Source organism: Physeter macrocephalus, chromosome 14 (assembly GCF_002837175.3).
Source record: "Physeter macrocephalus isolate SW-GA chromosome 14, ASM283717v5, whole genome shotgun sequence".
Lineage (NCBI taxonomy): Eukaryota > Metazoa > Chordata > Mammalia > Artiodactyla > Physeteridae > Physeter > Physeter macrocephalus.
The window spans coordinates 26,264,638-26,278,042 of NC_041227.1; the positions used below are offsets into that span (position 1 = coordinate 26,264,638).

The 13,405-nt window shown below is 44.1% G+C and overlaps 1 protein-coding gene across 1 annotated transcript in view; it reads right to left on the reverse strand.

Moving 5' to 3' along the window:
- Window positions 1–4,483: 4,483 nt before the first annotated feature.
- LOC102980496 (signal-regulatory protein beta-2) overlaps window positions 4,484–13,405 on the reverse strand; it is a 10,124-nt gene continuing 1,202 nt past the window's right edge. The window contains 4 exon segments of the mRNA XM_024128252.2: window positions 4,484–4,581; window positions 5,651–5,716; window positions 6,262–6,603; window positions 7,658–8,023. Of these exon segments, the coding sequence (XP_023984020.1) occupies window positions 4,484–4,581; window positions 5,651–5,716; window positions 6,262–6,603; window positions 7,658–8,023 (872 nt within the window).

Here is a 13,405-nt window from a genome sequence, read left to right on the forward strand (position 1 = left end):
GGACACAGCAGTTGCATTCCTGGGAAATTTGGTATATATCAAAAGCGTGCAAAAAATACTTTTAAGTTTATATGTTAAATGAATTAGGGTCTAGGTTCACTTTAGTAAAAGCAGGTTTTCAGCTGCACTAGGTCCTGGCGGGATGTGTGGGAGGAAGGACCGTGTTCTGTGGTGCGACTCTCTCCTTTCCATTGCTGGGCATCCAGCACCAGCCCTGGTTCCCAGTTCCTTCCCCTTTCCTAGCTGTGTCCACCCCAGATACCCTCCAACTTCCCAGAAAGCCCAAGAGCCTGGGGGCTCACTCTACACTATGCTCCTGCTCAGCTACAAGCAAGGTCTTTCCACCCTGGAAACTGATTGATGACTTGCCCCAGCTTCAAGGTCTGGAGGTGATCGGCTCCCCATGGTCCAGCTCCTCAACTGGTATTTGAGTCCCTGATTCCAGCTGTCACTCCTCTTCACTTTTGTGCCCCTGGGAAAACCCTTTCTTATGCCAGGGCATCCCTGGCCCCTCCGCCAGGCGCCTCTGGGTATCCTTCCCCTGTAAAACTACCTGATAGCTAATGTTTATTGAACACTTACTATGTCCCAGACACTCTTCAAAGAACCTTAAATACACTAATGTACTCATCCTCATGACAACTCTATGAAGTGAGTTCTATTATCATTTCCACTTTATAAATGGGGAACCCTAGATTCCTAAATCAGTTTGAATCCAGGCATCTCAGATATGAGCCTTGTGTTCCCAACCACTACACCACCCCTGTCTCTCTTTGGCCTATAGGACTGTGCTTCCATGGTTGGTGTCTGGACGCAGCTCCAGATGATCTGACTGGAGGTATTTAGGGCCACAATTTGATTAGAAGGGAATGTGAGGGTGTGAAGTGGAAACTACATTTTCATAACATTTATCTAAATGTCCTTAACAAAACTGGGTGGGGAGTGGTGCTGAAGGCCCCACCACCTTCCTACCTCCAGCCCCTCCCCCCACCCACCTGCCCCCCCCTCCGCCTCCACCCCCAAGTCCCACAACCACTACCAGCTCCAGGCTCCCCCAGACCTTGAAGATCCACCATCACCCGCTCCTGACCCACCCAGCCCCACCCCTTTCTCCCGTAACCCCACTGCCAGTACTACATGCTCCCCCACCCTTCAAAGCTCACTTCCTCCCCAAGTTTCATCCCAGCCCCCTCCAATTTCATCCACACCTTTGTTCCCATCCTGGTCTTACCCCGGTCCCACTCTCTAGTTCCACCTTCCATCACCAGCCTGGCATGTTGTCAGCCTTCAGCTACTTTTTATGATGGAATGTAAGGGGCTACACTAGTGAAAAGTTAGGTTCCTGCCCTCAGTGAGCTCAAATTCTAGTGGGGACAACTAATAATCATCAAGGAAATAAATACACACGCACTCACATTTACACGTAGCAGTAAGTGCTGAGAAGAAAACTTAAGCTGCAAATGGGAAATGAGAAGGAGGAAGATGTCGTGGTGGAGGGGGTGATCTTGGGAGGCTTCTTGAAAGAAACAGTTATGTAGAGACTTGGCTGAATTAGGGAATGTGTGTGGCCAAGGCCCACGTGGGTGCCAGAGTAGAGTCAGTTTAAAGGGTGCTGGTGGGAGATAAGATGGGGGGTGTGTTGCAGGGACCAGACTATGCAGGACCCTGTCAGGGTGAGGAGATTTTCAGGGGCAGAGAAGGCAACCACCTCCAGTTATTTCAGAGGCCCAGTTCCATGCTATTAGTTTCCCATGGCTGCTGTAACACATTACCACAGATCTGATGGCATAAAACAACAGAAATTTATTCTCTCCTGTTTCTGGAGGCCAGAGTATGAAATCAGTATCACTGGGCTGAAATCAAGGTTTAGGGGACCATGCTCCCTCCAGAGACACTGGGGAGAATCTGCTCCTTGCTTCTTCCAGCTTCTTGTGGCTGCCAGCATTGTTTAGCTTGTGGCCTCATCACTCCCATCTCTGCCTTTGTGGTCACATTGCTTTCTCCTCCTCTTCTGGGTGGAATCTCCCTCTGTCTCTCTCTCATCAGGACACTTTTGATTGCATTTAGGGCCCACCGGAATAATTCAGGACCACTGCTCCATTTATAGATCTTTAATCACATCTGCAAAGTCCTTTTTGCCATATAAGGTAACATTAACAGGTTCCAAGGATTAGGACTTGGATATCTTTTGTGGCAGACATTATTCAATTTATTATATCTACCCTTTCTTCTGATATCTGGTAATTCAATGATTTATTCAATTCTCAGTACAGTGTAAACCTTGACACTAGTTTCTTTTTCCTTTTTTGTAACAGATTATCTGATTTAAGTTTTGATTGTTGAGGCATCCATTTCAAAGAGGCATCCCCTTCAATGTGTTTATCTTGAATAAACATGATCTTGAGTAAAAACATTGCCAGCTAGATAAAGAGTCAGGCCATCTTCCCCCATAGAGGTTCCTTTGTTTTAAGATCTTGTTTGTTTTCAGTAACTGATCATTTGAGCTACCAGTTGTTTTTTTTTTTTTCCTCTTCCTGGGCTTTAAATTCCCACTCTTAAGTTTTAAATTTACCAATAAAGAGTGAGCCCACAAAATCATCAACCCCAATAAAACAGAACCCCAGGTGCTGTCTCTCTCTCTTTCTCTCTCTTTCTCTTTCCCTGTGACCTCGCTGTGTGGCCCCAGGAATGCTGTGTAATTTCCAGGTCTTGTAAAGTAATAAGCCTCTGTTTCTTCGGAGTTCCCTGATGGGTATCACTGAAGGGCATCTTGCACTCATAATACCAACCACAAGGGCCAGTCCAACCACAGCGCTGGTTATCGATATGCTGAAACTGGCACAAAACACTCAGACTAAATTAATGGCCCCTTAGACTTACTGTTATTCCAGCTGCTTTTCTGTTTGTTATGATGAAAAACACCCAGACTAATCCACTTCCCCACCTAATAGGTGCTAATAAATGTTTGTGTGGAAAGAGGAAAGGGAGTTTGCATGCGCTGAGTGTACACAGAGCACATAGCACACAGTAAGCCCTCAGTCGATGTTGAATTGAATTGCTTCTTATACAGTAAAGAGAGTCCACGTGATTGTCCTCGATGTTCCAAGAGGTGCAATTTGTTACTAATGGTGGACAGGGAGGGAGTGGGGGCTTCAGGATTAGAAATCGGGCATGTCTGCCTCCAAGGAGTACATGCTTTCCCCTACACCAGGGCTTCTCAACTTCGGTACTACTGATACTTTGGGCCAGATAACTCTCAGTTGTGGGGTCTGCCCTGTGCATTATAGGATAATTAGCAGCATCCCTGACCTCTACCCACTAGATGACAATAGTACCCCCCAAGTTGTGACAATCAAAAATGTCTCTAGACATTGCCACATACCCCCGGGGGGCAAAGTATTCTCTTCTTGAGAACTACTGCCCTCCATTATGCTGCCCTAGTGGAGGTGGAGGTCTAAAGAGATGCCATTTCATCTGGGAATTGAATTCAGGTGTCCCACGGAACAAGTAAGAAACTGTCTCTATGCCACAGAGGTGGAGATCACTGGTTATCTACTGATGTTTACTCTCTGATTCTCTAGTGACATACTTTAGCTGGGCACACCTTGCTAGAATAAAGACTACATTTCCTAGCCTTCCTTGCAGCTAGGTGTGACCATGTGACCACATTCCAGCCAATTAGAGGTGATGTGGACAAATTCCCAGCTGTGACCTTGAAGGGAAGTGTCATTCTCCCCTTCACTACTCCTTTCCCTGGTCTTTCTGCCTGGGATATGGACCTGGTAACAACAAGATCAAGGAATCCTGGGTCTCAATACCAGGGAGACCCTGAATTGCCTGGCTGGCTTATACTGGAATATTACTAAAGAAACCAACTTTCTTCTGATGTGAGCCACTGTTATTTAAGAGTTTTGTTAAAGTTGCCAAACCTGCGTTCTAACAGTTACGGCCACCCAAGCCAGCCACAGTGGAGAAGGAAAGAAGGCAGGAAAGGAGGAAGGAAGGACGTAGATGGAGGGGCACAGGTGGTCTGGTTGGGCTCAGAGACACTCAGGGAAACCTTCTGGGAAGGACTCTGAGTTGCATCTTGAAGGAAGAGAAAATGTGGAGTGGGGAGCAAGGGGGCAAGCCCTCCAGAAGGGGCTGCAGCAGGAGCAAGGGCCTTGAGGAGAGACCCGGGCAAGGCTTTGAAGGACAAGGAGGGCTTGAACAGGCTGAGAAGAAAGAGGAAGGTAAATCAGAGGGGAGCCCAGTGCCAAATGGGGAATTTCGCCAGGTGAAAGGAAATCGGGTGTAGGGAATCTGGAGTTCGTCATGAGGCCTGAGGGCAACTGGAGGCTGGAATTGGAGGCAGAAGAATGATTGGGAAGTCCCTGGCCCTCTCTTAGAGGACCCACTCTAGGGCTGACCAGTCATCCATACCCCATGTCCCATGCCAAGATGAGCACAGCTCTGCTGGGCCTGAATTTTTGACATCTTCTTGTCAAGGCTTCCTCCGGTGGGCAGCCAGGGCTATCAGGAGTGCAGCCAAGGTCACTGCTTTCAGCCCCAGGACCGCAAGAGTGAGCACAGACAGGAGGCCTGGGGGACACAGAGGAAAGCTCAGGAAGGACCCCAGCTGAGCCCCCAACAGCCCACACCTCAGTGCCTCTATGGTGAAGTTGGGTCAAACTTCTGTATAACCTCTGCGGCCTCATCCTTTTTACCCTGGAAGAGATCAAAGACCTCCCATCCCCCTGTCCCAGGCTCGAAGAGCCTTTGCCCAATATCCTACCTGTACCTTTAATCATCTTGACAGCGTCTCTGACCTCTGATAACAATAGAAAATTGCTTTTATTATAGACTGCTCAGCTCCTCTGTCCCAGGCCCTGAGCTAAGCACTTCCTAATTGCCTTATATAATCCTCAAACTAATCTTGCAAGGTAGGATAGCAATCCAGCTTGTATAGATAAGGAGACAGATCCAGAGTGGGGACGTGATTTGCTCAGGTCTACATGTGTCAAAGTAGTGATGGGACCAAGTGGTCTGGCTCCCAAGAATGGCAGGAACAGGGCTGAGCATCAGAGAAGCTAACCTGGTCACCTCTATTCCAAGTTCGCCCCAGTTATCAAGTGCCCTTGAGTGTACCTTGAGGTGATGTGACAGGCACAGTTCTGGGCACTTGACACATGTGGCCCCATTGGACCTGTACATAACCCCACGAGGTAGATTCTCTGTTTTTTATCTCCCTCTTCCCCCTAGATCACAGAGCAGGGCACCAGAGATTCAAGGAGTAAGGCAACCTGTCCATAATCCCACAGTTAGAAAAGGGCTCAATCCAGGAAGCCTGGCTACAAAGCCAAGTTCTTCAGCACTGTTATGCACAGCTTCATAGTGTAGCCTTGCTCTGAATCACGGGGAGCTCTCCACCTCGTAAGCAAGACTGCCCACTGAACAGTTAGCACTGACTGTTAGAAAGTCCTTCCTTTGATTGAGCTTTAATGTGGTTCTCTGGGTTCTGGTTCTGCAGCTGAGATGGAGTCCTGGGAACTGTCTTAGTGGCAGAAGGACCCTAGAAGTCTGGGACTGCACCCTTCCCATGGCCAAGCCATCTCTGGCCCCACTTACCTGTGGGAGCCTGGTTAACGCCACTAGAGATAGGTACACTCACCTGATGGAAATACCTTGGCTACACGTTCATTGGTGAATTCTGACTCTTGGAGAGAAGTGTGCTTTGCTGCAAGGGAGAGAAGTGGTGTCACACTCCTCTTTCTTTCTATCACTCCACTTCTTGAGTCCCTGTGTTAGGAGCTGGGGTCCCTGGGATGAGTCTGCCAGTTTCTGCCTGGGATGGGGGCTAGAAGTCAAGCCCTGTAACTATGAAGGACTATTTAGACCTGCATGAGCCTCTCTGGGGTAGGGACAATGCTTGCTTCATTGCAGTGTCTGCAGCACCTAGTACAGTGTAGAGTAGTCAACAGGCATGCAATAGATGTTTGTTGAATCATTAACAGTCTATAAAAAGTTCTGTGGAGCCCAGAATGGGGATAAATTAACTCTGCCTGGGAGAAGGAGAAGATTTCACAGAGGAGGGGCTATTTGTGCTGGGCCTTGAAGGATGAGTAGTTCTCCGTAGAAGAGGAGAAAGCATTCCAGGCAGAGGGAATAGCTTATGTAAAGGCCTTGAGGCTAAGAAGAGCTAGCTTGTTTGGGACATGATGAAATTTTCCTTGCGGACCACCTCCCCCTCTCCCCCAACATCTCCTAAACCACCAGTCTCACCTTTGACTCTCAGCCTGGTGCCCTGTCCAGATAGGTATTGCCTGTTGGGTTTCCTCTGAAGCTTTACACAGTAATAAGTGCCTGCATGCTCAGTGGAGATGCCACGCAGAAGAATGCTGAAATCATTGTTGGAAGCCCGGACCGCTGTCACGTTGGGGTAGGAGGTGCCTCTAAAGTTGTAAATGGCCTCCCGGCTCAGACCAGCTCCCCGAAACCACCTGATGGGTCCAGGGGGACCATCTCCAAGCACCGTGCAGTTCAGGAAGACAGTGTCTCCAGTGGTTGCCAACACCAACTCCTGGGGTTGGATGATCCAGAGGTCTGGCTCTGGGTCCCCAGCTCCTGCAGCCAAAGAGAGGACTTTGTTGTTCCCTCTCTCCCTCCACAGTCCAATCATTTCCTCCCTCATATCTACCCTCCCTTTCCTTCCCCTGTTTTCTTCACTCAGTCACTCCCTCCCGCATTCCCTTGTTATTCACTAATTGATTCACTCAGTAAAGGAATTCTCAGTACCTTTTGGGGAAAAGGAAGCTTGCTAAGACCCACAAATGTCCTGCCCCGGAGAAGTTCTCAGTCTGGGGGTGGAGATGGTCCAGAAAATCCCCCTGAGGTTGGAAACCCAGAGGACTGCAGGACTAAGAGAAGCTTGGAAGGAGTCAGAGAAAACTTCCTGAAATGCTTGCATTAAGTTAAAATGACCCCCCCCGACCCCAACACACGTACATGGATACCCTCCATGTCAACGGTTTACGGGGGTTTCACAAACATCAATTCTTCTATTTCATCACCTGAATATCCCTTGAAGTAGGAATTTTCTTACCTATTTTGCAAGTTAAGCAGTTGAAGGAGATAGAGCTGAAGTGACTAATTTAAGAACACACTTCTACTGAATGACAGACCCAGGATTTGGGTGTCCAGGTCACCAGTGGTAGATTTATAGATAGTATGACTGGTTACTTGGGGATTAAATGATTAGCCCCAGTTCTTGACTCTCCTCTGATAGTGTGGCACATCCATACTCTTGCTGTGGATTCATGGTGGCCAGGTACACTTCCTTGCCTCTTAACTTTGACCTTAGCCATGTGACTTGCTTTAGCCAATGGGCTGTTAGCAGACATTATATGGGTAGAAGCTTGAAATGTGCTTAGGGTGTTGGGACTTGCCCTTTTGTGCTTCTTCCATCTCCATGAGAAATATGTACTCTGGCCAGTCTGGGCCCTGGAATGAGACATGTAGAACAGAACCACCCCAGCTGCCTGTAAATGTGTGAGTGAGACATACTAATTGTTATATGCCACTGAGATTTTGTGTGTGCAGCATGATTGTGGATAAAGGTGACTGATGCAGGGAGACAGTTCAGAGCAGAATGCTATGACCTGCAGGGCCTGATACTCACTCTTCACAAGCACGGAGGTGCCCTCATCCAGCTTCTTTCTTGAGTGCTCACTCAAGCCATCAAGTCTCACACAGTGGTAGGTTCCAGCATGATTCGTGGTGACATTGTGGATATAGATGGAATAGTCGCAATTAAGTGGTTCCAGTGTCTTCTGGATCATGGGCATCACCCCGGGGAAGAAGCCATGTTTGAAGTTATAAATTTCCTCCTGGTTCTGGTTGCTCACCTTGACCCATTTTATCATGTAATCAGTGCAGGAGCCGACTACTGTACACCTCAGCAGGAGTGTCTCACCTTCTGCCACCAGCATGGGGCCCTCAGGCTGCAGGACCTGCCACTTACCCCCCTTGCTCTGCTCAGAAGCTCCTGCAACAGAGCAAGAAAGGCCTTGTGCTGGGCTGGAGGGACTTGGAGCCCTAAGAGCAAACTTAACATAAACCAGCCATCAGCTGGTCAATAACAATTGCTTAGAACACTTGAGGGGTGTTGTTGGAGAGGGAAGTAAAAGAGGAGATGAGGCAGCTGGCTGGAGAGAGAGAGAGAGCAGGGCTATTAAATGGATTACTTCTGAGTAATAGATGGCACTTGAGTGCTCACCATGTGCCAGGCAATGCATGTATTATCTCATTTATTCCTCCAACACTCCTTAGAGGTTGGCAGCATCATCCCCATCTTACAATAGAAGACAATGAGAACCCAGAAAGAGTTAGGTAGCTTTCCCAGGATCACTGCTAATTGGGCTGAATTTTGCCTCCCCCACAAAGTCATATACTGAAGTCCTAACTCCCAGTACCTCAGAATGAGATTCCATTTGGAGATAGGGTCTTTAAATAGGTGATTAAGTTAAAATTAGGTCACATAGGTGGGTCCTAACCCAATATAACTGGTGACCTTATAAGAAGAAGATAGGTTGAACTATTGAGTTTGGCTTGAGACTGGGCACAGAGAAGGAAGGCCAAGCCCTCCCATGGAAGTTCTTCTACACCTGGGTTATGAACAGCAACTCAGGTACTCCCTCCAAGAGCTCTGTGAGGTTCTCCATTTCTGAGAGAAAACTAATGCTCAGGGAGGTGCAGAACCTGAGGGGAACCATGCATTCAGTAGGTGTCATGGCCAGGATTTGGACTCAGATCAACTGCCTCAAGATTCTGCTCACTACAAGGTCATCAGCTTTGTGCCCCGAGTTTCACTTCATCTGTGCTTCCATCGGGCCTTGGGAATAACTTGAGCTCATTCCAAGATTTAAGTTTGTATCACGGTGTTTCTCAGTTGGGAGTGAGGTAGGGTAGTAGAATGAAGCAAACATTCTCTTCTAACAGGATCTGGGGAAGGGTTGTGGAATTCTAAATTCATTTCCCCCCATCTTCAGCTAGGCATGTACCATTAGCCACTAAGAACTGCCTCACAGCTGTGACCAAGTGACACCCCACATTCAATCCTAGGAATTTCGTTTGTCCTTAGTTCGAGGAAGTTCAGCAAACACCCACCCCCAAACACCACTATTTGAGTCAGTCAGACCTTGTTCTCTTTAATTCTTTCTAGTGGTTCTTCCCCTGGCCTCAGGTAGTTTCCTCACATGGATGTGCTAAACTGTGCCCATCACTCAGCACAGGGCTGAGAATAATGCCTGCTCCCACCTGTAAAACTGGAAAACCTCATGATCGACAGGGCAATGGGTAGACTACACAGAAGGGAGTACTCTACCTAGAGAGAAGTGCCCTGGTCCCACCTAGCAAATCTAGAAAGCAAGGTCCCAAAATAATAAAATATAGTAACATTCTATTGTGAGGCTTATAGTGCATGTGTAAGTAAAGTTAAGGCAATAATAGAATAAAGGCTGGTGTGGGGAGAATATTAGTATACCTAGTATACCATCATAAGGTTCTTGTACTATATGTGAAATGGTATGATATCACTTAAGGTAGATGTTGATAAATTAAAGAGGTATATTATAAACCCTAAAGCAACCACTAAACTTCAAAATAAAGTTATAGCTAATAAGCCAATAAAGGAGAGAAAATAGCATTATAAAAATATTAAATTACCAAATGAAAACAGAAAAAGAGGAAAAAGGGAACAAAGAACAAGTAGAACAAATAAGAAAGTAATAGATTTAGACCTAATCATAGCAAAAATTACTTTAAATGTAAATAGTCTAAATATTCCCAGTAAAAGTTAGAGATTGTCAGATTGGACAAAAAAGTAATATCCAACTATATGTTGCCTACAAGAACTCCACTTTAAATATAAAGGTGCAGATATGTTAAAAGAAGAATGATGGAAAAAGATATATCATACTAACACTAATCAAAAGCTGGAGTGGCTATATTAATATCAGATAAAATAGATTTTGGACAAAAAAAATCTCCAGGAATAAAGAATGCCATTTGATAATGATAAAGGGGTAAAATAATCAAGAAGACATAAAACCCCCAAACATTTATGCACCTAATAACAGAACTTGAAAGTATATGAAGCAAAAACCAACAGAACTGCAGGGGGAAACAGACAAATCCACAGTTACAGTCTGAGATTTCAATATTCTTATTTCAATAGTTGATAGAACAAGTAGGCAGAAAATCAGAAAGAATACAGAAGATTTAAAAATACTATCAACAACTTAGTCTAATTGATATTTACAGAAAATTATATCCCCAAATAGCAGGATATACATTTACTTTCAATTGTACAAGGAACATTTACAAAGATAGAGCATGTTCTGAGTCATAAAAAAGTCTCAATAAATTTAAAAGAATTCAAGTCATGAAAAGCATGAACTTTGACCACAGTGGAATTAAATTAGTAGAATCAGTAACAGACAGATGCCTGGAAAACTTCAGTTGTTTGAAAACTAAATAACACACGAGTCAAAGACAAAATAATAGGGAAATTAGGAAGCATTTTGATCTGAATGAAAACGAAAACACAACATTACAGTCTGTGGCATGCTGCTTAAACTGGTGGGTATTTTAGCATTAAATGCTTATTTAGGAAAGAAGAAAAGACTTAAATGAATGACTGTAGTTTCATCTTAAAATAGAAAAAAAGAGCAAATTAAATCAAAAGTAAATAAAAGAAAAGAAACTACAAAGATCTGAGTGAAAATCAATAAAGTAGAAAACCAAAAACAATAGAGAAAATCAACAAGAATAAAATCTTTGAGAAGATCATTAAAACTAATACATCTCTAGCCCTTCTGAATAAGGAGAGAAGGAGAGTGAGAGAAAGAGAAAGAGAGAGTGTGAGAGCCATACATAGGTATCAGGAATGAGAGAGGTGACACCAGTACAGATTTTACAGGTATTAAAAGGATAATTAGGCATTGTTATTAACAAGTTTCATGGCTATATATACTTGACAACACAAACAAATTTCTTGAAAATCACAAACTACCAAAGCTACCTCAAGAAGAGATAAATAGATGTTTCTATCTATTTAAAACATTTAATTTGTTTTAAAGCCTTCCCACAAAGAAAACTCCAAGTCCAGATAGCTTCACTGGTGAATTCTACCATATATTTAGATACAACACCAAAATCTTGATCGATAAAAGAACAAATTGATAAAAAAAAAAATTAAGAACTCTTAAAAGGAGTCCAAAAGACACTTGTGAAAGAAGAAAAGACAAGCCACAGAGTAGGAGCAAATCTTTGCAAAGCATACATCTGATAAAAGGTTTGTAACCAGAATATACAAAGAATTCTCAAAACTCAATAATAAGAAACACAATTTAAAAATGGGAGTTGAACAGACCCTCATCAAAAAAATACATGGAAAGATATTCAACATCATTACACATTAGGGAAATGCAAATTAAAACTACAATCAGATATCACTACACACCTTTTAGAACGACTAAAATTGAAAAGGCTGACTATACCAAGTGTTGGCAAGGATGTGGGGGAAATGTTATCCTCCTACATTGATGATGAAAATGTAAAGTGGTACAACCACTTTGGAAAACACTTTGGCAGTGTCTTAAAAAGTTAAACAATCACCTACCATATGATCCAGTCATTTTATTCTTAAGTATTTTCCCAAGAGAAATGAAAGCATATGTCCACACAAAGACTTTTATATGAATGTTCATAGATGCTTTATTTGTAATAGCCCCAAACTGCGAACTAATCAAATGTCTGTCAATAGGTTAGTGGAAAAACTAATTGTGGTTTATCCATACAGTAGCTAGAAATGAAAAAAAATGACCATTGATATGTGCAACAATATGAATGAATCTCAGAATAATTACAATAAGTAAAAGAAGCCAGGCAAACAGGAGTATATACTGTATGATGTTTGTTGTATAAAGTTCTAGAAAATGCAAACTACTCTATAGTGATGGGAAGCAGATAAGCTGTTGCCTGGGGAGGAGGAGGAATGGAAAGGATGAATCACAAGGAAACTTTTATGGGTGTTTAATGTATTCCTCATCTTGATTATCTTGGTGATAAGTTCACAAATGTGAAATGTCCAATGCTCACAAAACTCGTCAAATTGTACACCTTAAATATGTACAGTTTATTGTATGTCAATTATATCTCAATAAACCTGTTAAAAATTTATGAAGATGAAGCTTCTGTGTGTGATGAGAAAGGGAGAACTAATGGAGAAGAGGCAGTGGGGGGAGATGAGGGCCCAGAAAGTCTCATGATTCTTATTCCAGTTGGAGTGAGTCTGGGAAAGTGAAATATCAGGGAGGAAAATGGAGCCTGGAATAAGGCCCTGTGCCCCACACCCCTCTCTCTCTCCCTTTCTTGATTCTCCTTCTATGTTGTCACATGGACTTTGGGAAATGTCCTCTGTGCTTTGTCTCTACCTTGGTTGTGGAGCTGGACCAGTTCCTTTCCCACAGCTCTGGGATTCCTTTCCACCCATTTCCCATCTGCATGTTCTGGTTTTTCATGATTCCTGTTGAGGGGTTCCCTTTTGGAAGCATGATAGAAGTCAATATTTTTCAAAAATATTTTGAATATATTTTATCCCGGTTAGTTTAGATATATGATTTCCTAACCTAGTGCCTAACATGTAACAGACACTCAAAAGTCTTTGTGAAACGAGTTAATAAGAATTATGATTCACATTTTCCTCGAGAAAACCAGCTGGAAGAAGAGAAGTGGTGCCCCAAGTCACAGCCAGTGAACGAGGGAGCATCCAGGTCTGACTCCACACCAGGGTCCCACTGGGGCCTATCTTGGGGGTGACAATTCTGGAGGACCTTAGGTGTGATGAACAGAATCTAGATCTCAGTAGGGCTTGGGGCAGAGACCCACATGGGCAGGCGGTGGAATGAGCCCACTGATAGCCATGCATCTTGTCGGGTGGATCAGAGGGTTCTGGGCTCAGAGGGTGAGTTGTACCCAGAAGGCCCAAAACTCAGGAGCTAGATCAGCCTGATCCTGACTTAGAGGAGACATGGGTATGATAATAATAGTCAACAGTTATTAAATCTTTACATCGTGTCAGGTATTTATAGGCATTATCTCATTGAATCCTCCAAACAAAGAGGTGGGTCCTAGGATTAGTCTCATTTTGGCTCATGGATGCTTGATTTGTAACGTTGCACAGGGCCCAAAGCTTAGACGGGCCTCATGCTTGCCTTAATGCTCTACTGTTGCTGTCTTAAAATTCTTAATACTTTATTTTTGACAACTTTATTGGAGTATAATTGCTTTACAATGGTGTGTTAATTTCTGCTTTATAACAAAGTGAATCAGTTATACATATACATATGTTCCCATATCTCTTCCC